General features: G+C 37.8%; 1 protein-coding gene across 2 annotated transcripts; it reads right to left on the bottom strand.

The window, feature by feature from the left end:
* Window positions 1–367: 367 nt before the first annotated feature.
* Window positions 368–22,618, bottom strand: NRG4 (neuregulin 4). Of its 2 annotated transcripts, none has more exons than XM_068204428.1 (6): window positions 22,451–22,618; window positions 21,418–21,472; window positions 17,374–17,467; window positions 9,612–9,761; window positions 5,820–5,899; window positions 368–5,747 (listed from the first exon to the last, which is right to left on the bottom strand). In XM_068204428.1, exons 2-6 carry the CDS (start codon window positions 21,425–21,427, stop codon window positions 5,722–5,724), a joined length of 360 nt encoding a protein of 119 aa, XP_068060529.1. In that variant the 5' UTR covers window positions 21,428–21,472; window positions 22,451–22,618; the 3' UTR covers window positions 368–5,721. The 2 variants fall into 2 exon arrangements, with proteins under 2 accessions (XP_068060529.1, XP_068060530.1); XM_068204429.1 differs by having other exon boundaries at window positions 368–5,727; window positions 22,451–22,617.
* Window positions 22,619–23,949: the final 1,331 nt, after the last annotated feature.

Genomic DNA, 23,949 nt, shown 5'->3' with positions numbered 1-23,949 from the left:
ATAGCAGGCCTGCTCTAAACATCTAAAGATAACACTGTGACTGCAGTTACAGTGCTGACAGTAATGTGTTTCCAGCAAGAGAACAGAGTCCCTAAGTGACCACAACTGGATTTTGGTTTTGTTGCAAAAAAAGGAAAACTTGCAAAGTCACAAGACCTGCAGGGAGGAGTGGTAGTTTTGCTTACAAAAGGTAAAGACATTGTTTTTTCCAGTGTTTTGAATATTAATGTTTTGCTGCACATTTGTTCTTATGCATCATTCAATTAATTGATCTGTAGGTTTCAAAAATTCCAAAAATAATAGGCAAACAGTGTGATGTATAAACTTGTACTCACACAACCAAAGCAGCAACTGCCAAATATAAAGCTATTGCTGCAACTTTTATTTTAAAGTTACTGTCCAAAGATCTCCTCATTATAGGACGTTTCTGTAACATGCTGTTGTAATAAAGTGAGAATAAATTGATAAAGAGGAGCAAAACTTTTAAGAACAAATAGTTAGATAGGATTCTGAATTAATTTTTAGTTAAAATTTACCTCAAAACTCACTCAGTGTCATTACCCCCTCTTAGTTTCTATTTTTCTTTCTAAAAATGGAGAACTTCTTTCTACTAGGAGTAACTCTGTGGTGGGGCTTCTTAGCTTTCATATTAGAAACTGGAATTAAGTTTTCTGGTGTTTGGCCCCGTAAGAGAACAAGCAAAAAGCATTTGTCATTCAGATACCTGCTTCTGTTTTACTCAACAGAATGATACAGAAAAATAACATTTGAAGTATAGAAGTTTGCATAGTTAGAAGTTACAAAGATCTTAAGTGTACAGTTAAGTGGTCTTTTATAGAATCTCTTCTGTTATAGTCTCTGAGCATTCTGCAAACATTAAGAAAGTAATGATTTCCTCCACTGTCTGATTATTTTTCATGATTTCCTGGTGGAAAAGATTTTTTTTTTTACTTTATGAATCTCTGGTGGATCTCTAAAATCCATTTAATCTTAATACACAGCAGTTGTCTGTTCTGCACACAAATGCAGGTAACACAGTTGTTGGAGGCTTATTATCATCTGCAGTTTTTCCTGTTGCTAAGTCCATTTCTCAGCCAACACCAGCTTCAGAAGAAGCTGTTTCAGCAGGACTCCAGATTAGCCTTGAGGGGGTTCTGAGCTGTAAGCTCCAAGGTGTGCGGCGAGGTAAACCAAGCTCACTTCTGCTGCTGGTGTGCATTGGTCCTGTACTACTGGTTTAGGTCAAACAAATACAAGTTTAAACATTTGTAGGGCCATTTAATTGATTATTCCATGCCTACCAGCACTTCAGGACAGTGTGGGGTATTATTCTAAAGAGAGCAGACAGCTACAGTGAGAAATTGGAAACTCAAGGGAAATGCCTAAGAGAGGTTTGGATTATTTGGAAGTGATATCACCCGGATACTTAGAATTATCAGCAGAGAAACAGCTAATTAGCTTTTTTTTTTTCCAAGTGCTTTGATAATTTAGGTGAAAAAAAATTATTCCCAAATCATTGGGATTTGTGCTTCTAAATGCTTTTGAAATACAATGTATACATTTTCATCATTACATCTCACCAGTATATCTTCCCTGAGCAGGTAGCATAAAATTCTGAAAAGAAATGTTTCAGAGATTCACATCACTGAGTCAGTGGGAGGTCATGTCACCTTTCCATGATAAATTTTCACAGCTATGAGAGTTAGAAACAGCTTTTTTTGAAATAAATGCATCTTAGCTGAGTTGTCAATATGGCAACGGTGACGGCAAACAATAATCCTCTCAAAAGAGCCACCCTCCTAGAATCTTCAGAACTGGTGAAAATGTCTGAATGGCAGCAAACTCTGTGATGGAGAATGTACAACATAGATTCAAGTGATCCAGCCCTCTTATAAAAGACCACCTGTGGAAGCTCACCCAGATTTTTGCAGCCCAACTGCAAGTTTTAGATTAAAATATTACTTGCATTGAGAGGAAAATTTGAAAACAGTCTCTTTTAATGTGCACAGAAGAAAGTTTTCAAATGGTACAGAAACTCACATAGAGGTGCATTAAAAAGTGTTAAAAATTGGTTGTGGCTTTAATCTGGGGACCGAAACCAGCAGTATCTTCTTGTTATTTCAGGTTCTGCAGCTCTAGAAATGGTTCCTGCTGAAAGGTTTAGTGCAGTATCAGTGTCAAAGATGGAAGTGAGCAGCAGTCTGACTATTGGTGTTTCACAGGGTTTGTATTGCCTGCTCTGCTGTCATGAAATGGATCTTTTGCCTTACATACAGATTGTGTTGAACAGGCTGCAGTCACCAGGAGAGCAAGAACAGACTGGGATAAGCATAAGCAGATAACTCACGCAGACCATTTCTGCTGTGAGAAGTTCTATCCCGCATTTCTTCTTGGCTTTCCAATTTCAAATAACTGAGTTACACAATCAGAGCCTCTCTACAGCTCTTCAAAAAATTAGGGCCAGAAGGAAAATGTTTTCTTTTAGTGCAGTAAATTTTGAATGAGTTGCACAACACTGACATTATCTTTAAAATGGGGAGTGCTACCAAATGGACTTCTGTTGGATTTTCTGCCTAATATTTAACATTATAAAATAAAAGACTATGAGGCACAGAGAAATCCTCATTTTCTTTGACAAGCCATTTGACTTTCTTTAACTGTAACTTTAACTGCACTTTGCTCCAGTGTTTGTTTGGGCTGCTAATGAAAACCAATTCTATATTAAGTGACATATAAGCATATATATAACTTATAGGTCTATAAATAGATTTCCTGCTAATGGCTGTCTGTTCTGCAAGTGATTAAAAGGTTTTTGGAATAGATTATGACGAGACTTTTACGACAAGGTTCTGGTAGGATAACATGATCCCCAGGCATAAAAGAGTTTTTGCCATAACACTCTAGTAGGTTGTTGTGTAATCATAGTAATGGAGTTTCTTAGGAAATTAGTCTTTTCCAGTTTCTTCCCTACATAACCTTTCAGCTGGTGGAGAGGTAATTTCAAAGATATCTTCTCTTTCATGGAAATGGGAGACAGGAGAGAGCCCTTATTACTCACCCTTTCATAAACACGTAATAATTTTTAAGACTCCAGTGACTCCAACCACAAGATCTGATCCATTGGAACTGGAGTTTCCTTAACTGCTCACAGATCTACTTCATTAATTTTGTAAGCAGTCATTGCTAAAGAGTGTTGCACTATTTTATTAAATTATATATAATGCTACCCTGTACTTTCTGTGACATTTGACCACCTGAAAATGAATTTGTAGCCTGATGTCATTTTGATTTGAACATCATAGTCACAAAGTTTGTGAACTGAAATAATTTTAGAAGCTGAAATGTTCTCAGGTGCAATGGGTTTGAGGCAGTCTGAATTGCTAATAGCATTTCCTTCACAAATAACAGTGATTCATAAATCAGCTTGTTGGCATTTAAACATGGGGTCAGTTTATTCAGCCCCACTTTTTGTAGAGATTGTTTCCCAAATAATGCAAACAAGCTCAGTAACAATGAATAATTATTCCATGTCTGTCTAGAAAGCTGAGAGGATTCTAAGAGCTTATACAGAATAACTTCAGTCCATTTATTTCTTATATCTTATATTAGTATTATATCTTGTATCTTATATTAGTATCTCCTTCCTGAATTGCCACTTAAGATGACCAAAAGCCTTTTCCTTCTTCAGTGGATACAGTTTACCAAAGTGTGAACCTGGCTGTCTTACGATCAATAACACAGCAAAGTGATCTACCAGGTGTCATCTCTGATAAATTTTAACTGAGGCTGTGCGAAGTCCTTCAGGCAACGCTGATCCCGATGTAGCTGTCATTACTGCTACACACATCTTGAACTCTGTACAACAGTGGCCTGTCCCTATGTGATGAAAAATAACCTTTATCTTTCCTAGCCTTTAAAACAATATTATCAGCTTCCTTCAGCTTACCTGCTAAAGATTTGAAGTCCAGAAAATAACATGTAAGATTGGTTAATTTGGGGAGAAAGTGATCTTCTAGTGCTTTATATAACTTAATCTCTGGATCAGGTCCTCTGCCTGACTTGGTGCCCTCAGATTCTCCTTTCACATGCTGAGCACTAACTTGGACTCTGACCTCTCTGACAGGAGTTTTCAGAAGGCAATGAATTATTCTGGCTTGTGTTCTAGTAGCCATTGTAACATAATTTCTCTTTGACTTCTTACCTTATGCACTGTACCCAAGTGCCTTTTCTTCCCCCTCCCACTGTGCTTTTGTCTACATCGATACAACGTGCACACTGCTTTTTCTGACCCTAGAGCATGTAGTAGACATCCTAGAAATAGGAGCTTATTCAACATTTTCTCTGCACCTATGTTTTTATACCTCTTCAGATTGTTTCTTTTGGAGATAAGAAATCTCTGTTCTGCATTTTCTCTCCTTTCAATTCATGAATTTCCTCAGCTAATCTTCCCTTCAGTACAACCTTATAAATCCCATATAATGGCCTGCTTGGTGATGTGCCATTATGGAAACATATCTGATTTTTTGCTGGTTTCTGCCGCCAGTGCTAGAAATAAGTTGAAAAAAAACCTGTTCAGTTCACATTTTCTATGCCTCTGACTAACCAGGCATTCTCTTTGTGTTGTGAAGGCGAAAAAAAAGACACGGACCATGGCAGATGGCCTCTCTTTGTCTGAGTAAGAGACTCCTGTAACGGACCAAAGTGTGGTATATAATATATCAGTGTGATCAACAGATGCTTATGTGGATAAAAGAAATAAATCTTTGGAGAGGACAGCTTTTTTCAGCCAAGATACCTGTCTGGATAATATTTTGTGTCAGAAATTGACCTGATGAACAAAATTCCTGTTTTCTACTATCTGAAATATCACCTGGAACATTCAAGGTAAGGTTTGAATTTCCCTCAGTAGTGAGATTTTCAGAAGAAAGCCAGACAAAATTAAAAACTATGAAGGAAGATGTCTTGTTTGGTATTAGGAATGCACACCAAACTCTGCCTAAAAAACCTTTTTAACCATTATCAATCTCTTTTCTTAATATTTCCCTTTAATTTGAATTAAAATTGTGTGCCAGGAACCTGGGCAATAAACTACCAATGGTACCTCGTGCTGATGTTGTTACAATATTAAAAAAAAAAAAAAAAGAAAGTAAGTATTAGCTGGGAGGAAGGTAGGGGTTTTTCCCCCTACATCTGGTAAGGGTGTCTGAAACAAGCCAAATTCTGGACATGTATCACAAATATCAATTTTGAAACTATTGAATCAAGACAGGCTTCAGCTTCTCTGGGGAAATCCTGTGAAAAATGAAAAACCACTATCAAAAATTCATAGTATCATCTCACGCTAAAATCCTGTGATATCTCTTATTCTCTGTGCAGTGAAAAAAATATTGTATTTTATTTATTTCTCATGTAGTAAAACCCAAAATTACCTCGTGCATCTACCTGTGCATTATTGAAAACCATAAAAAAATCTCATAGAATTCAAACATAAATTAGAGTGATTTCTGTATAATTGATACAGTTTTAAAAGTACATAGAAACTCCAGTAAGTGCAACTGTTTAAGTCTTAGATGAAGTCTTCTCCAACCTGTCAGCCTCCTGTTTCAGTCAACTTTCTTCTCTCATCTTGCTTACCATGTCACCTTCTACAGCTTAGATTCTTAGGGTTGCTCTGCATGTTTTTTCTCCACCATTCTTCCACTGTAATTCTTTAGGCTGTTGTTATTTCTGAAAAATAAAACATGTGACTTTAATTAACAAAAACTTCCTTCCCCGCTTCCCTTGTGGAGTCCGGTCATTTAATTTTAAACTGTACTCACTGTTGCAGCCATTGCTGCTTGTAGTTTCAACTAGGTTGGCACCACACTCTGAAGAACTTGTCCTTGGAATGGAAACTTTCCTGACCATAAAAAACAAAAAGGAGACAACAGAGAGAGAGAAAAATACACACAGAGTGAAAAATGTTATCAGGGAAGAGACAAATTAATGGAATGATTTTTCCATTGGAAAAAGTGACATGGATCTTCTCCAATTACTTTCTAATTAATACTCATTAATACTCATTTTGAGAAGCATGTGTTTGAGGGAGAAGAACAGAGATCAGAGGCCAGTACAGCATTTGGAACTACATGGCTTCTCTCCTGAAGGTAATGTTCCTGCTTGTCTGATTTCTTAGGTCTTCATTTAAACAATTAGCAAACAGCACAGAATTATTTATCAATTTTGTGTTTGGAAATTATGTGTAATTTGCCACACTTTGTTGAAGAGAAGCAAATCTTGTAAATGGAGCTGAGCATTTGCTGTCTAGTTCCCTTTCTTTTAATAGTAATCAGACATCTGCTCTCTTGAGAAGAGTCATGAGCTATTCTCTGTTCTGTCCAGTTTGTGTCCTGTGGTGATGTAACTCCTCCGCAAAGTCTGTTGTCTTGGACAGCTTAAATGGCTTTATTCCTAGACCCTGTTGTTTTGGCTGTCTGAGTTCTTGTTCATCAATATTACACTTACTTTACAGGTCATTTGGCATTTTAGCATGCATTTACAATGGAATATAGAAATGAATTGCAGATTTATTTTGCTTTTCCCTAGGGTTTGCTCTATACCTCTGATCTGTATGTGTGGCATTTGGGCTTCTATATTGCTTTTAAAGAAAAGCTGGCTCATGTGGCATCTCTTCTGCTCAGCTACCTTTCTTACTCTTCTTCCAGTAACCCTGGTACAATATGTTTCTGGAGGAAGAAGACCAGATGGACCTGGTCTGATGGGTGAATTGCTGGAAGCAGAATATGCCATTTGTTCCTCAGTAGCAGTAATAGCAGGGATTTTTGTACACTTCCCTGTTTTGCCCATGTCAGAAGGACAGGCTTTATCAGCACTGTTTGTTGGAGAGGGTGGGGGATTGTTTCAAGATGGAGAGCGGCTAGATCTGCGTCTGCCCTGCCTCCATGTGCTCTGCATACTGGAAAAATACATCACCAGCTGATAAAAATGTGATGACTCAATTAAATGTAAAAGGAGAATTATTTCCCACTGCTCACCCAGAGCTTTCATGTGCAGCCCTACTCTTTTATAGATTACTTCTACTGTAAGTTATGATTTAGTTTCATAAGCAGGGCAATGAAACCTCCACCCTTGTATGTTGAATGGATTTGTTTTTAGGGAGCATGAAATGCACTTGCACATGCTTGGTCCTCAGATCTGCCCCAAATAGCCTGAGAGAAAGAAAGCTTGGAAAGGAAGGGAGGTACGATGATACAGACAAGAAAATAGAGCACCGAGTTCTATATTCCAAACGATTTGATGTACAGTTTTAGGAATTCAGTTTCCTTGTCCTGAAGTTCAGTTAGTATTTCCGCTTCTCACCCCTCCAGATTACATTACTGTTTGTACTAAAATCCCACTAGAACCCTCTGCTGAAAGAGCTGTGGAAATGCTCACTAACACAGGATGAGGAAAAAGGCTCTCTGCTCTCTGATTGTGGATCAGATGTCTTTGTTAATGAAGTGGAATAGTGGAAACTTTAGCACAGTATGTCTCTTAACGTTTTAAACTTGATATATCCTGTCAGGAGGCCAAGTCAAAGATGATGCAAACTCTCAGCTAACCCTTATAAGCCCCAGCTCCACCCTCTTCTAAGATACAGGTGATAGATGCAGTTTGAGAAAAAAGTCTGGATTAACGACAGCTCTTAGCAATAATGCTCATTCACTCATCTGAAAAGAGATGAGTAGATTAAAGTATCCACTTGAGACTCCTCACGTGTTGGTCACTTCAGCCAAGAGACAAGGACTCAGAGATGTAAAGTGTTTCATTTTTAGATGAGTTCTCTAGCAGATGATCATCCTACATCAGCCTCTGAAGTGTAAAGGTAAGACAATTTTAGCCAGTTAGGTTCTTTTATCTGCACTAAAGAATTTGATAATAATTTTATGAGATTTCCCAAATTAGTCTGGTGTGTAAGATAGGGTTCAAGAACTTATAACTGAGTTGTTGCCCTTTTTATTTTGCTAATAAAGAGGCACTACTACTTGTTCTGCCAGTTAGGTAAAGAGTGAGTAAAGAGGAGTTGATGTTCTAACTGACTAATAAAAGAATTATCACAGACCTGTCATTGCTGTCACTCTAAGCTTCTGTACATGGACCATAAAACTCAATAGATTGTCTCCAGCTTTCCCCTAATTTTACTGTATGTGAAACAAAAGGGATCTTTTAACACTTTACTCTCGGAAGAATTTTTTTCCTTTTCTCTGAGACAATTTTTACTTCTAAAGAAATACGGTCTGTATCTCCATGAGACTTGAATGAATTTTTCTTAAGTTAGTTTAAGCTGTAGTTTGTTCTAATAAATTTATAGTAATTTGCAAATGTTTTTTTAGAGAACAACCACTGTGGAATTCCATGGCTAAGCAAGATGAATTTAATTAAAATTGCTAATCTGGGGGGTGTCCTTTACAACACGGGATTTTTTTTTTTATACCAACTGTTTTATCCAATGCTCTCTATCTCTTCTAAATACATTCAGCTGTGGGAGAAGCTGGCATTCAGTGGGTTTCCATGACAGCAGCTGAGGTAAAACTAGACCAGCTATTCCAAAGGTCGCTCATTGAAAGGCACAGATCAGAAAAGTTGATTTGGCAATGTGACCATGGGAGCACAAAGAACAGAATTGCAAGAACCTTTGGTTAACATAACCAAGGAGAAATGCAGTATAGAAGGAAAGAGAAGATTCTGCAAGTCTGTGATGGTAAAGAATTACAGGGGCTATAAGATGCCTTATAGAGACATAGAGATGCATAAACATATTATTGATATATGGTAAAATGAGTTCTTACAAAAAGTGCTGTACTCTACAAATAAAGAGGGGACACAGGTGCAAAATAAAGAGGGCATTGCAAGTGAAGATGATACATTTGTTTGGGTTTGGTGTAAGTGTAGTGATATATGTACAGCATCAAATAGTTGCTCAATCCCAGTTACTCCTTATGTGTTTTCATTCCAAGTCCTAACATGTCTAAAATGCTACTAAAACCAACCCTGCAGCACTTGCTGGCTGGCATTGACGTTTGTCTTCTACTCAAACCTGGATCATCCACGACAAATTAGTTGGCTCTCTAAGTTGTCCTAAATGCTAGTAAACATCTACCTGGAAGTATTCTTCAATTGCATTCTTTCCTTAGCTTTCCTTTTTAGACTGGGAGTGGTAGAAGAATCAGGAGCTAATGGCACCAGCTGCTTCAGTTACCAGTTCAGTAGGAACAGTTTCTGATCCCTAAGCACTTTGTTAATTTACTTCTACTTCTCAGTCTTTGGACAACATAAGGTAGACTAATGTTTTAAAATGTTAGCACTAACTCTAGATGGACTGTAAAATCTCAGGGGTGTATTTTTTACAAAGCAGCTGTAAGTAAGAGCTTAGAAATGACACTGAGAAAACTTCAAGCCAGGAAGTAAATATTACAAGCAACAAGTTGAGACATCCCCATTCGTTATGCTGAATAACCATACAACCTTATGGATAATTCATTACATAATTTTACATTCAAATAATTAGTACATGATTGCCAGAAGACATTTCTACTTGATTGAATAGCTTCAGCCTTATGAATCACTTTTACCTGCAAAGGAAGTAGAATGCTCCAATTACAAGAACTCCTAGAAGAAGAAGGGAAGCCAAGAAAGCTGCAAACAGGTCACCTTTTGTTTGGGATTTGATACTGGGCAGCAAAACTTCCTCGCAACGAGCTCCTGTGTAATTCTCAATACACCTGGGAAACCAAGTTGGATTTGGATTAGATGGTATCTTGTCATCTACGATGAAAAGCACAAAAGGCTTCTTCTGGGTAGAGAACTTAAGACTTAATTCAAAAGTTACATTTGCTTCACAGCAAGTTTTGTTACAGAATTTCCTCTCACCTGATATTTCTGGAACAAAGGGAATTAGGCATGTTGGGCATCAAGTTTACATTCTGATCCATACTGCCTTTATATATTAAGTTTAATATACTCATCGTTGACAGATTTAATTAATTAAGCCTCCTTCTTTAGTGTTAACTGTCATCCCACTGATTCTCACACAGTAGTCATGCTTTCCCTGTTTCAGGTAACTTTCTGGCATCCTTTGTTGAAGATAGTAGTGTCAGCTAAAGAGATCAAGGAAATGAGAATTCATTGAGACACAGTCCAGCTTAAACTGTGAAAGTAGTTCATGCAGTGTAATAATTCATGCCAGAACATGTTACGTGCTAGGTGAATAACCCCCTCTTGGAGAGACCTACGTAGATGTCTTCTCTACTATGCTTATTTTATGTGTTGAGCTTCTGAAAACTTCTTTTGAAGAAAGGATTAAAACAAATATGGTATTTGACCATGGTAAAATGGTATGACATTTTATTAAAAATAAATAAAATCAATGGCTTAGTAATTCATATTCAGCCAAAAATAGGTAGGTTGAAGCAAAACTAATCTTCATTTGTTACGTATTTTGCACTTATTCTGCTAAGTTTTCTTAAGGAATTGATTTCATTACAGAAAATGGAAAGCACTTCTTTCAATATCTAGATTCTGTGTGTATTTTTTATATATGTAAATTTGCTTCTCTCTATTTGTATTACTAAAGTTCTTGCTCCTTCTTGCTATTTCTGGCACTGAAGTCATAATAATCTGTGACATAAGCAATTTCAGGCTCCAGCTGAGAAAAATGGGCTAAATTCTGCAACATCCTTGAAATTCTCAAATGCCATTGGCAGCTGCAAGGTATAATTTCAGATGAGGGGTAAGAAGGTGGAGAGGGGAGGAACTGCCAAAAAAGAAGCATGTTTAGCATATCTAACTAGGACCAAAGGTTCCCTTTGAGTTGTCTGACATGATGCCTGATGTGACTCCCACTACACTTTCTGTGAGTTCTGGACCAGTATTTCAGTACTGCTGGCCTAAACCACTGCACAAACAGTTACTACCCTTTAAATTCTTTGTCTTTGGAAATAGAGAAGATTTGGACACTAAAAAAAGACATCTAATTACCATCATATATTAAAGGTATGCAACTGATCAAACAGACAGCATTTACTAAGGACAATCTGAGGCTTTTCAAAGTCATGATGTTTCACTGCTGGGAGAAGCAAGGGTAGGCAGACTGCTCTGATTGCTTGAGATAATGTTCCAGATATTTATTCTAAGTGTAGTGGCTTTTCAGTGGCCTATTTCTGAAATACTGTAGAATACTTTAAGAATAGAAGTGTAGTTTGAGTGGGGCATTGTTCTCTAGCAAGTGAGAGAGAAATGCTTTGGAGACCTGAATAGAGTAACAGGGAAAGAAAATGGAATGAGAAATTCATAGGAGTATACTTGAATAGCAATGAAAACTGGAGAATAATGCAAGGCTAAAATGATACAGGAAGAAAAAGTAGGTTTTGGCATCAAATTAAAGCTCATGGAAAAGTTCTAAAGAATGCGTGTAAAGGGAGTAAGTCAGTAGCCTAAAGAGCAGAATATAGCAGGAGGAAGACAGGACAGTCATAGCTGCAGAGAGCTGCATAGAGGATCAGGTGAAGGGTAAGGGTTACTGAATGCTGTGATACAGGAGAGTGAGCTGGTGTGAACAGTGATGGAAGCTGTATTCCTGTTCTGCAAAGACCGTGGGAAAAGAATTGGGAATGTGTTGACAGCACAGCAAAAGGGTCACTGAGATCGTAGCACTTCCTACAAAACAGAAAACAGAACCAGATGCTTAAGGTGGTCACAAGTCTTTAAGAGGGAAAACAGCTTGAAGGCCTAAGATGGTAAGGGTAAAACTACAGTGATATGAATCCAAGGTTATAGCAAAAAGAAAAAAACCTATACTAAAGAAGCACATGCCAAACTTAAGACATCCTGGAGGCTGAACCTATTAATTCTGCATGGTTGTAACAAAAACAAGTTATAGAAATATGACTAGCTAGTTTGATAGTATCTGTTTAACTGTGAGCAATGCATTAGGGATTACAAAACTACCCATCCACTTTCTCTGTGCTGGCCTGTTGACACACTTGCTGAAAGTGATTCCGGGCTATCTAGAAAATGCTGTCATGTAACCTAAAACTTATGTAGGTTTTCATAGAAACAGGAAAATTAAGATGAGGTATCTTTGGGTTACATTTAAATAATAAAATTATAGCTGATGTGACCAAGCTGTGCTACAGTTAGAGCATTTGTGAAAATCCAGATGTTCAGATATTGGTTTGAACAAGCTTTTATGAAGTCACCTTTCCTGATGTACAAATAGGTAAAGGCCTATGTTAAAGACAGAAGCAATTGATGCTTTAAACCAACCAGGAGATGTTTCTTCTGCAAGTGCTTTGCTAAAATAGGTGAGAAAGAAACTAAGCATACTTCAGTAATTAGCAGTGGAATTCTCTCAGAAGACCTGCTTATCCTGTTGCACTAGCAAAGCTCCAATAATTTCAGTGGCGTTACATATGCAGTGACTGTAAGCAAGACAGAAATGCAGTCTCTAACACACACGTGGGCTGTGAACATAGCCCAGAATGACGGTGTCTGTGTAGCATCTCCTAGAGGCAGGCAGTCTTACTATACACAGCCTTAAAACCAGTAGCAACTCCGTTTACGGGTGCCTGGAAGTAGCGCACGAGTTAAGAGCAGTGCTTGCCGTGGCAGGCACTGGTGTACCTGCACTTGAATGAGTTGGGGCAAAGCCCAGAGGAGCCCGGTGCAGGCTGCAGTAAGGAGGAGCTGCACTCATTGAGTTTGTGTTCCTTGGCCAGGTGTTGCTGTTGCACACCACCTGCCTGCTGTTAACCTGCTGGTGCTGCCTGTGCCCGGTGCTGCCTTTCAACGGTCCTACTATGCAGCATTCCAGAGCTGATTTTTCAAATGGAAAAAAGGTCTTTCCCCCTCTAAGAAAATTGAATTTCTAATTCAGAGTTGAAAGACGGCAGCCTTCAATGTTTGAGGAAAATCTGTGACTAAAACCTCCCATTTTCAGCTGGCATCCAGATTTCTGCTCTCCTAGATGGCTGCACACACATGCACACACACCCACACCTCTTGTCAGATGAGATGAGCCAGCCCTAACTGTTGTATACAAATGTCCTATAGGAGCTCCAGACAAAACACTGGCATATGGAAAGAAATCCATAGGATCTTTCAGCACAGGGTAGTAATCATGTCAGCATCAATGCAAGGTGGAAGAAAATGGACTGCATTGGATAAGATGTCAGGAGAAGACCAGCAGGTCTGCAATTACATTGATCCTTTACAATCTGATTAGTAACTAAAACATAATGGCCCTGCAGTAACACGGGCACTGCTGCTGTCTCCTTCCAGATGCTGCTTGATGGACAGTGCAAATGATCCTAAGAAGGTAAGGTTTCTTTCTTTGCCAGACTCTAAGGTGGGCATCATAAGGAAGTATCAGATAAACTGTAAAAGTAGGAAGTAGAATTTGAGTCAAACGCACACACAGATTCTCACTGCTTTGCATTATGCTATCAGGGTGTTGACTTTAGTTTCCATTTAGTCTTCCTTCAGTCAGGAAAATTTTGGATACTTCTTGGTATAAATACTACTTCCATGTAAATACAAAGCTCTGAGCAGAAAAAGATGAGAAATTATCTGCTTGTCAATGCAATTCAGATTACATGGCTGATAACTTCAAAATCAACATAATCTTCAGTCGTAGCAGAGTCCTAAAATTTGTCCTAATACATTCAGTCTAAGAACATCTAGTAAGGATGAAAAAGAATTTAGAGCCAAAGTCAGTAAGCAATGGCAAACTTAACTGGACATCTAAGCAGCTTTTTAAAAATTTTTGCATTTAGAGAAGTTTCAAACCCGTTACTCTCTATACACAGAGAGTAAAATAAAGTGCTCTCACTGGAGGGCAGTTGAAAGAATGGGTTATTCTTCCCCAAAAGAATGGCTTCTTCTCCCCTCCCTTAGCTATGTGTTTGTCTGGGAAGGTTCCCCTATCTGGCAGTTCTATTAATTCAGATTGCTAATACTTTTCAGACACATAAGAGAATGTTGTGTTTTATATTTTATGTCCCATTAAAAAGAAATCTTAATTATTGACCCCTTTTAGCTATACTTTTGGTGTGAATTCTAACTTTTGTTACTACCTTTCAAGCCAAAAGAAGAATTGAAAAATACTGATTGGACAGTTTGATTTCAGAAGAGCCTGAGGTACATTAAAGTGTATTTTTGGAGGCAGAGAATGAAGAAAAGCCCAAATGACTGGGAAGCCCCTCCCTGGCAACTTGCAGGGTGCATGTTCTGCAGGCTGAGAGCACAGCAAGTGTATGACTTGTGGGGATGTCTGAAACGGGGAACGAAGGGCCCATGGCAGAGAGCCAGGCCAGGAGGGAGTGTACAGAAAGCAGCAGAAGGAATTTGCATGGGATTTACTGGATTATCATAGGAAAGGTGGAGGAGAGATTCCATTAGGATGGAAGCAAAGGAAGGGAAAAAGGAAGAAATATCCTTGAAGATACACAGGAGTTTCAGGGAGGAGATTTGTGAGGTCTGCCTGTGTCTCTTACAATACCTGGCCCTCAGCAGAGTGGGATCCCTGTCCCAAAATGGGAGCATTCACTGCTGATTTCTGTGTGTACTGCCCTCCAAAGCAGAGCTCTGCGCATGTGGAACCATCTGCATTTTGCTTGAAATGCAGAAAGAATGCTCTCAGAAATCTGCCAAGTGTAAGAAAAAATGGGAGTAGCAGAGCTTCCCCTCAGAAACCAAAATCTTCACTTAATTCTGCAGTGCATTAATTAATGATTATGGGACAGCTGGGACAGCTGTGCATCAGGTGCTGAGGCAAACAGCTTTCCACCTTGTGTTTTATGATGCACCTGAGGCAGCTGCTTTTCCATCCTCCTCTGTCCTGCTGCCTGTTTATTTAGTTCATTTGAGTGTTCCTGGGTTTGGAGCTCATCTGGTTTATGGTGACAGGTGTGCTTTTTACTGCTGAGAACATGAACTCCTTGTTGGGAGAGCAGTGAAGGAAGATGACAGCTGAGCAACCACATGTTTTAATGCAAGTCAGCTGTATTTAAAATTGCTACTGTTGCATATGGAGGGGGGGTCAACTAATGTTCAACAGATATTAAATCTCTGCCTTGCATGTATCTATTTCTGAATGATAAAAACCCCCTGAAATTCCAAAGGTAAACAGCAGTTCTTCATTTTTAGCATGCTACAAAACACATATTTCTAAAGAATGATGCATTTTCTTAGTCACATGGTGAACTTAACTTCCAATGATGTTGCATAGAGTAACTCTGCTGAGCACAACACGTTTGTGTGATTAAGTACCATGTCAAGGCAAATGTGTTTTAAGGTATTTTTACAGTTTGCTACTCTGTTCTTTCTCCATCTCCTCCTTTGAATTAACAATCATTCAGCCCTTGATTCTAAAAGTGATCTGAGTTTTCTTTCAGTAGGACATGATCATTTGAGAACACTGGGGAACTTTGGGTGGGATTTGGCAGAAACCTTCATCAAAGAAACTGCACAAATGTGTGAAGATGCCAGTCATGAAGTTCCAAAGCACCAAATATTTTCTGAATTCTGCTGAATAGTGATGCATTTTTTCTGTTGTTTCTATTCACATCACTGCTGATTACTAAGATATCTGTGTGTAAACAAAACCTTTCTCATCTATAATTAGCCTTCTCTGACTGATTAAGGAACATGCTTAGAATGAGGATGTGCTTAAATAGAATGCTGCTATTTAAACCAATCTAATTTCATAATCAACCACTAGATACAGAAAAAATAGTTGATAATTTAAATGCTATAAGATTGTCTGAGTATAACAAAAATGTTCTTAAGATGTTACTTTTCTGCTTCAGCAGATTTTAAAATCCTATAGTACCTGAACTGAAAATTACTTCATTTGGAGCTGTTAAAGTGGAAATTATCTATGCTGACTAGTTTGTGCTCCTGAAGAATGAATTTTTCTATGTATTGGTTACTTCATATTTATAGTCATTGCATTGAATACATCTTTCTTGTTACACAGTCCAGCAGTAGTTGAGAGGGTGCTTTGAAATTGTGTAACTGCTGCTCTTTAGTTTAACCATTCATTTTTCATTTATGTACAATAATACAGAATTCCTCCTAGGAAAAAAAAACACATGTATTTCAAAATGTTTTACTTTTTTGTGTAGTATTCATTTTATACTGCATAAGCTGGCAGTGTTTAGCACATAGAATAAATCGTCATACAGCACTTCAGGGCTTTAATCTCACTTCTGGATCTGATTCATGGTGACACTGAACAATGACAGTGATATGCTGTGTATATTTTTCAATGAGCATTTACCACAAAATTGCCTTTTTTCTCCCTAACTAAATGAGTTTATGTGCTTGAGTTTAAGTGTTTAGATTGAACTGTCCCAAACAAAAGGAAGTAATACTTTAATTAGGCATCTGGGAAAAGATGTTGTTTCCTTCTTCAACTTTTTATCCAGTTATCATTAGTCATAGCTCAAGGCAGAAGAGGAAACAGAAATTGCCATGGAAGAAAAAAGATAATATCCTTAAGTGCATCTAATATTTGTCTGAATGCCCATTAAATCAACCATAATTTATTTTGATGATTGATAACTCAGAATTAGTAAATGCAGGACCATGAAAAGTGACAGTTTTATTTAGCATCTTATGTCTTGTTAAAGCAGAGAATAAAAAGATAGGGCAGTATTTATGCAGGAAATGTATCCGCATGCAAAACCAGGCACTGCTTCTTTTCCTGTTTGCTACATGGACTCCAGAAGAAAGAATGGTTCTGTTATGGAGTGGTGTAAGAAGGATCTGTATTTGCTGCCTTGATGTTTTTTTATCAAGTAGTCTTTGGCTGTCACTATAAAGCTGCTCTTTGAGTATTTCAGCACAATTCAAAGAACACAGTAAGTCTTGAATGACATTCTTTTTCCCCCTTAGAAGATTATATTATTTTTTGTGTCTCTGAATTTTGTTCAGGTCAGGCCATTTTGTATTACAAAGATTTTTGCAATAGAATTAATTTGTAAGAAAAACTGTACTTTGCCTTTCTGAATGCCTTTCCCACAGTCTATATTCCACGAGGCAAAGGGTATTTTGTTCTTTCTGCATTGTAATGAGGAAATATGGCTCTAATTATAGATATAATCCTGAATGCATACGTAACTGAATACTCTTCCACCTGACAAGCAAGTGTACACCAAATATACACATTTATTTTTCTCATATTGCTATGTCTCTGTAAACTAGGTAAGTAATAGGCAATTGGTATTTTCTTTTAGATAATGCTTTAGCAGTGATTCCTTAAAGAGGGAAAATGGAGAAATAGTCTTTAGACAGCTACTGTCCAATACTTAGACACACTTTAGTTTCACTGACCTGCAGAATGGACTGGATACAGTAGGAATCATATAACAAATCCCTCCATTTAGACAAAAAGATCCATAACTGGTGCCACAGAGTTCTTCATGATCTTAAAAATAAGACCAAAACAAACACTGTGAAAAATAGACTTCAAACCAAATAAACACAAAAATAAATTACTACACAAATGAAACCAGCCTATGAGCAAAAAAGGTATAGGTCTTGCCTTCCAGGCCAGCAACACAGTGCAAGGTTTTGCAGAACAGTTTCATGTAACAATATGCAGAAAAGATCAAAAATTTATCACCATATCAGACGTGAAATAGCTAAATTAGATGAATAAATCAAACTCTCTCTTGCAGTGAGAAATTCTCCGTGACTTCCTTTGCCTTTCACGACCACTCACCATAGTGAGTACAGTGCTTCACAAGATGACCTGTGTGAAGTCTGGTTTGTCTGTTCCAGTGGCACAAACTACCTTTAGCTTAACTAGCTCCTGCACCAGAGTCAGTCAGTCCGGATGCACCCAGTCCCAGCTCAGGGCCAGGACGTTCTGGGTCTGCTCCGGGCTGCATGAAAGCTGAACTGCAGCACACGGGGACACCCCCACCTTTCCCCACCCCGATCCTCAGTGGCCAAACCAGGGCACAGCCTGCAAGCACACACTTACCTACAGGATTGCTGGCTGCTATATCATTTCCACAGATCTCAAAAAGGCTTTTTCCTAACTCAGTAGGCTTCTTAGATGAATTCTTAATGTGTTAAACATAATTAGGCATTCTAAAAACACCCCAAATACAGGACACTAATGTTGGCACTTGTAGCAGCACTTGTCCATTTTGTGCTTAAAAAGCACATCTAACTGTACCACTTCACTCTTCCTGAAAGCAGTCTAAATTTGGAAGTTGGACTGAATATATTTATGACACATTTAATGCATCAGTAACTCATTTCATATATATGCATCTAATATTTTTATCTATTTCTTCCATCTTATGAAACCACAGTATCTCAATCAAAACGAAAATAGACCATTCTTCTGATATCACAGGGGTGACAGTCACATGTTAACCTCACACTTTAGGTGTTCTTGCTGCTATTTCTCCCAGAAGTTCTGAAAACCAGAATTCTGCTGTGTCACTATTTATGTATAGATGACATGTTCTATACATAACATAGAGTTAAGAGGAATCAAGATTTTAGTTTTCTTATTTGTCCTTCAAGAAAAAGAGTTAGGGTTTCCCTTTATTCCTACAGAAAAAAAAAAGTAACAAGTGTGGCTGTATGACATTCTACCCTAAGAGACCTTCTACAACTTCTTATCTAAAAAAAGCCAGGCTTTTCTAAGAGTGGCAGAAATGCTCAGCTACTTCTACCTCTGTGCAACAAAACCATTGCGCATCCTGCTATCCTCTAGGCCAGCTCTACTGATTCTACTCTCCCTTCTTTTCCTACATTCTTCCCTTTCTATGACAGCATATTGATTAGAAGTGTGAGTAAAGTCCTTACATTATTTTAAGATGAAGACAGTTATACCCCAGGGCCCAAGAGGAATTCAGTTTCACGTTCCTGTTACCAAAGTGCCAGCATCCAAATGGTAACTGGACCTTCTTGCCTGTGGGCAGATAAATTAGGAAGCTGGAGGAGGGGAGAAGACAGGCTGGAAAGATTGTTCATTTTTTGACCTTGTTGCACAGAAAAAATGTGTGTTCTGTCCTACCTTGTTAGAAGTTAAATGGAAATTTATTTTAACTCTGAAGCTTTCTGTGCTTCTCAGCTGGCAGTTCATTTACTGCAAGTTCACAATTAAAAGACTTTTTAAATTATTTTGTATGGGTAACTGTACATTTGCAATAGGAAGAGAATGGGAACGGGAGAAAACAAGGAGGTTTTTAAACAAGAACTACACCTTAGTTGATTTTAGTCTGTTCAAACATAACAGTGGACCTCCTGTGAGAGTGTAATTCAGTTGAAGGCTACATCCTTCCTTAAATGAAGAGAGGGCGCTGAACACATCAACAGTGTATCCAAATATCTATACAATTTTAAGAATCAAGTGCGAAAAACAAATCTCTCAACTTCAATCTCATCTCAACTCTGTTAAGTGTCTGAAGGAGTTAACTGTTGAAATTCTAGCAGACAGAGAAGTAAGATGATAGAAGGCAGGCCCCGCAGAAAAATGCTTTTGAACAGCTCATGGAAAGGTTTCAAAGCAATTCTCAAATGTGTTAGCCTCCTTAAAATCCTTCCTCGTTGGTTCTACTTCTTCATCTTTATGCAGAAATAGGCCTTGTCTCACACTGGCATGGGGCAGAGTACTGAAGAATTCTAAATGCCTCGAGTCATTCAGGCCTTGGAACATCTGGGAGAATGAACACTGTTAAGGTGTGATCTTTGTATCAAGCACCAGCTCTGCAGCCCAACCAGACATTTCTGTTCTGGCAAAATACCTCAGACACTTTCTCTTAGGTCTATTAGAGAAAAGTGACAGAGGTGGAGAGAAAGAACAAAAAGTGCCTAGGAAACCTTTGAAACCTTTTTGATTGTAATTACAGACAATTTTTCTATAGGCTTTCTTTCTAGAGATAGACTTTTCTTCCAATACTATGGGGAAAATGGTTACCTTAATTTTAGCAGTAATGAGAAACTTGAAAAAACCTCTATGTGCACCTTGAGCAGGTACCCCTTTTTTCCATCCAGCTGTGCTTTTCATTAATTCTATTTTGTGTTTTAATACTTTGCTACTGATTAGTAAAACTATCTGAGTGACACAGTATAACATAGATGTTCAAATTATGAAATACAATCAAAGAAATTCAGGAAGCTTTAACTCTAGGAAAAAATATTCCTAACAAATTGTAATTTGCTACAGTACAAAAATAGGTATTATTGTACTCCACACCTATGATATTGAAATGCAGTAGCTTGCTGCAAATTTCAAAGTTACAGTTCGGTATTTGTAGAGAGGAAAGTGTGAAAGCACCAGTTTATCCCTTTAAATCAATAGTCAGTGATGCAAAAGAGTATACTGGAGAATCAGAAGGGGTTCAATACAAGCCAAAACCCAATTACATTAGCATTGGTGAATGTGTTATGATTTTTCATGAGGTAAGTCAATACATTATATTAATCTAAAAATGCAAATTGTATGCTTTGAAAGTCAAATGTATCATACAGTCAGACTCCATAATGAAGATAGAAAAGTTTAACAAGTCAAGACATGATGGCCAATTAAAAAATACAAAAGATTTAGCTTTGAAATTAATAGAATTCTATCAATGTCTGTTGCACATAACATATAAGTATGTATTTTGATAACACCTTCTTTGTGAGAGATTAAAGAGAAGTAGGACACAAAAGTTACTTCTTAAAAAAGTTGGATTTTGGTGGAAGAAGTGAAGAGGAATAAAATGAGGTTGTTCTTTCTAATGCTAGACTGAATACTTAAAACTGACTGAGGTAGTAGCAGCCTCTAAATACACTTATTCTTAATTATTATTTTTGGGGACATGCAGGTGTCCTGGTTTCAGCTGGGATAGAGTCAATTTTCCTAGTAGCTGGTGCAGTACTGTGTCCCTAAACCATCTAGTCTGTTTGCATTTAAACTTTTGTAACTTGACTGTCCTGACTATGAAAAAACACCAAATGCAGGCTCAATACCATCTTAACCCCAAAGAGCCAGCCAGCCTTGATAATCCACATGTTGACTCAGCTGTCTTGCCTAAAATAGAGGCTAAAATACTAGACTGCCAACACAAAAAAGGAAGAGAGAGGAGTGGGAAATGTTGGCAGAAGGTAAAAGGGGGCTGATGCATGCTTCCTCACTGGTAAGCAACTTTGGACTGCACGCTAACCCATCACAAATTGAAATATGAGGATTGATCGAAGCAAACATCTCCTTACAGGATTTGTACCACTGGCTGGTAAACTCTAGTGAGGGGTGGCATCTCTGCAGAGCAGTTGTGACAATCCCAGTGGCAGCTATCAAAATCAATGCAATTTTAATGAACTCTAATTATAGAGGTGTATGTATCCAAGTAAAGACTTGGAAGAAATTACCTGTTCGCATATTATTCCAACAACAATTTTTGTTCTTGGTCAGAGGCAACAGCACCTAAAGACAAACATGTAAATTAAGCATATAATTTTTGAACCTGGTGTCTTTTTCCCCTGAAGAAATAGCTATTGGAATGCAACTTTCAGCGTTCCTGCTAAGACATCTGTTGCACTCTAACAGTAATGTACTGTTATATGTAAGTTCCATTGATTCACAGTTAATGGCAAACATTCAAGTCTGCTGTCAAGTTCAGTGAATCCCTGAAGGCAGAGTAAAACTAAATTCAGACTAAAGCATGTTTAAACAATGAATACTTTTCAAAAACTGTCATGCTTATTCAGATTTGTAATACCTGATGCATTTAGGCAGTCTGATTGATTCTGGCTAGCTAATTAGATTGACACTTGCACCTTGAAAGGCAATGCACACAACTGAACCATTCCTCAGACTGCTAATTAGTCAGGTAAAATCCTGCTGGTAGAATTCTTCCATTCCACAAACAAGAACTTTCTAATTTGTCATTTCTCTGACTGAATATGTGTTTCACTTGAGTGTTCCTCATGTCTGGATGTCAGGTAAAATTAATAATATAAGCTGTGAATTTTTAGAATTTGTACAATGATTTTTAAAATCTACAGTAGAAACCCTCTGCCTGGACAGAAACCAATGTTCACTTGATATTGCTAAAAGAAATTACTTACTCTGTAGACATGGCAACTCTATAACCATCTATCCTAGTTATATTCTGTTTTCTTGTTAGGTATAGCCAAGGTTTACTATGCCAAATAGGTTACTGAACAAGTCCAACATAATAGATCACTTTCTCATGTTTGCTCTTTCTGTCTTCAGAGTGTATGCAAAGTAAATATTTAAGCAAACTGTCCTATATTGGAAGCAAGATTTTTTTAACCATTAAATGATCAAATAAAATATATTATCAGCCTTATGAGAAATAGTTGCCTATACTGCAGCTTTAACTAACAGCTGACTTTCTGTAGAGGCCCATTTCAAAAGGAGTAATGAATTTGTACTTACTTTATAAGTAGACGGTTCTGGTTTTCATGGGACCTCAGGTGGCTTCTCTAGCTTTTTAACTGTCCTGTCCATAGAAGACAATCTGAACGGGCAGTTCCCTGTGATACTGGGCTGTAACAGCAAGGTCCCCACCCAAAGGCGTCCTCTTGAGCTGGCTCACAGCTACACTTTGCTCTGTGTACAGAACCAAGAACAATTAACACAGCACGTGGCACGAAGAAACAAATGAACAGGGGTCACTTCAGAACTCAAATCTTGTTTTCAAAAGAAATAAATCATCCTGGAGATTCGTTTTTCTAGCAGTCAAGATCTGGATTCTATAAGTGCTGTTAAAAAGGTTTCCAGTTTACATACTGTGGGTGAGGTTATAACAAACACGTGTACAGGGGCCAAGTGCAGAATAGGGTAACACCCCATCATGCTCACAGGATTACTTGCATATTTTTCCAGGGTTACCAGTACTAGAGTTTATTGTTGAATTCAAAATACTCACATAATGTTGTACATATAAATAGTATCATATATTTTAAACTGGCATCAAAAATCTGATTTAAATTTGTGTTTTATTGGAGCAAGTAGTCTTTGTTCATTTAGTTTCTCTTTTCACAGAAAGCTCCACAAAATTGTATAATATCCAATAACTCACATAAAATACAAACAGGACATATAACCTAAATTTCATGGCTAGCTCCTGTACTGGATTTAATTAGGATATGAATCCTTGAATTGACAGAACAGCTTGAGTTTTGCTACTGCCAAAAGGAGATCTCGCATTAGCTCTCCTTCCTCTTACTGTCAGTACATACCTCAGTATCTCTGGTGCTGCTCCTGGTCTAAGTTTAACTTTTTCAGAAGATGCTTAAATCCAATGATCTGGTAGAAAATCCCTTAGGGAAAGCTGATGGTTTTCTACTGCATCAGTCTGTTAAATGGATGTGCCATGCAACTCATCAGTTCTTGGGACTAGGACTAATTGTTCCATGTAAGACAAATTGTTTATAAGCTGAGTGTAGAGAGCAAGACAGCTTGAGGAAGGCTGTGGGACTACTAATTATTTATTTTCAAACTTTGTTGCCTGTGTATTCAAGGAAATAGGGGTGACAAAGGGAGAGAGTGAAAATACTTCCTCGCCAATGTGAAAGCATAACTTTATTTTTTACGTTCTGATAATGAGTATCACAATATGGGTCTAAAGATGGGTTTTTAAAGAGGTGTTGCTGACAGCATTCGCAGCTTTGACTTTTTTGTTTTTAAGATTGAAAAGTACATCATTACGTAATCATGTATTTAGATGCTTTTCTCTGAGGTGTTGCACTCTGAACAGAAGTTCAGGTATGTATCAGTGTTCTAAAAAGAATAAACTGGACTCTATCTCATTAGATAATAAGATGATACATTTAAAGAAAAGGAAGCACTGCAGCAGAAATTGTTGCTAAATTTGATTGTAACTCACGCCTGTGTGTGCACTGAGTTCATCCTAGAAACACAAAGATCATCTG

Source organism: Anomalospiza imberbis, chromosome 13 (assembly GCF_031753505.1).
Source record: "Anomalospiza imberbis isolate Cuckoo-Finch-1a 21T00152 chromosome 13, ASM3175350v1, whole genome shotgun sequence".
Lineage (NCBI taxonomy): Eukaryota > Metazoa > Chordata > Aves > Passeriformes > Viduidae > Anomalospiza > Anomalospiza imberbis.
This window is presented reverse-complemented; position numbering and strand designations above follow the sequence as displayed.

What these genes read in the sequence shown, in the direction of transcription:
- NRG4 (XM_068204428.1), bottom strand. An exon ending in GTATCCAGTCCATTCTGCAG is followed by an intron (nt 9,762 to 17,373) that starts GTCAGTGAAACT and finishes TTGGTTTCCCAG; the next exon opens with GTGTATTGAGAATTACACAG. An exon ending in GCATTCTACTTCCTTTGCAG is followed by an intron (nt 5,900 to 9,611) that starts GTAAAAGTGATT and finishes TTTTATGGTCAG; the next exon opens with GAAAGTTTCCATTCCAAGGA.